The sequence below is a fragment of the Aplysia californica genome, unplaced genomic scaffold (assembly GCF_000002075.1).
Source record: "Aplysia californica isolate F4 #8 unplaced genomic scaffold, AplCal3.0 scaffold00323, whole genome shotgun sequence".
In the NCBI taxonomy this organism is placed as follows: Eukaryota; Metazoa; Mollusca; class Gastropoda; order Aplysiida; family Aplysiidae; genus Aplysia; species Aplysia californica.
Window position 1 is genome coordinate 216,401 of NW_004797593.1, and position 1,198 is coordinate 217,598.

Sequence of the window (1,198 nt, forward strand, 5' to 3'; positions counted from 1 at the left end):
GCACGCACGCACGCACGCACGCACGCACGCACGCACGCGCGCGCGTGCTACACCACACTCACAAGTTGTCCTCGTCCATGTCATCAAACATGACCTTGAGCTTCCGGCCCAGGGAGATGGTCTCAGGGTGGACGACGCACAGCTCCGACATGCGGGCTGCCCCGGGATCACTGACCACACACATACCGTTGCCGTCAATCTGATACGGCAGGAACAGGATGCCAGAGGCACAGGACATCTGAGGGGGAAGAAGGGAATTAGTTTTAGTAAGGGTTTTACAGCACTTGCAATACAATAAGGTCAAATAAGAGATGTTTAGTTCTAGTCACAGTTTTACAGCCCTTGCAATACAATAAGGTCACACAAGTGTCGGAGATTAGCGGTGTTTTTGTATACAAAGGAAGAGAGATAAGGACAATAGATTTTTTTATGAGACTGAAGGAGCAAACCACACCAGGGCACCCATCACCACCCATTGGGGGGGGGGGGAGAGAATAAAGCACCTTGAGATAAAACCAGAAAACTGACTTGGAAACCCCTGTAACTCAAAAATAAAATTAGGAACTAAAAGCATCTCCTCGATCTAACCACAAATCTAACGCAGTTCTGAGCTATCCCCAGTGCAACCGCCCAGAAGGACCCATGCCTTTTCATCTCCTCACCAAACTACACAAAAACAATATGTGAGGCAGCGTGTTGGAATCAGGCACTCGTCAATTTTTGGGCATGTGGAGTTATTGGTGTCACCTTAAAGCCTGTTCATTTGTCTATCTTTCTGTGGAAAAAGTACCCCTCTATCTTTAATAGAAGTCGAAATATTATATGAAGTAAATAGGGTAACCTGATTTCAGAGGGAAAATAAAGGAGAAAATGACCGCCAAAACTTGGTATCTTTGAATGCGTGAGAGTCCTTGAAAACTGAAAATGTACATTTTTTGTGCCTTTAATCAACGTTTTTCAGGATAATAAAACAGAAATGTGTTTTTAAAAGGACACAAAAGCTGTTGAGCTTAAAAACAAAAATTGGATAAAAATTGCCAAATGGGCTGAAAAATGTCTATATCTTTGAGTTGATTATTTGGACGAGAGCCTGATTCCACCACGCTGACTCACATATCTTTGATTTGATTATTTGGACGAGAGCCTGATTCCACCACGCTGACTCACATATGGATTTTCCTTTAGACTTCACACTCTG

The 1,198-nt window shown here is 43.8% G+C and overlaps 1 protein-coding gene across 1 annotated transcript in view; it reads right to left on the reverse strand.

Moving 5' to 3' along the window:
• The window catches only part of LOC101862124 (mitogen-activated protein kinase kinase kinase 5), a gene marked incomplete at its 3' end in the record, with an annotated part of 90,971 nt that overhangs the window by 78,787 nt on the left and 10,986 nt on the right, over positions 1–1,198 (reverse strand). Inside the window, 1 exon segment of the mRNA XM_013084857.2 lies at positions 63–238. Within this exon segment, the coding sequence (XP_012940311.1) occupies positions 63–238 (176 nt within the window).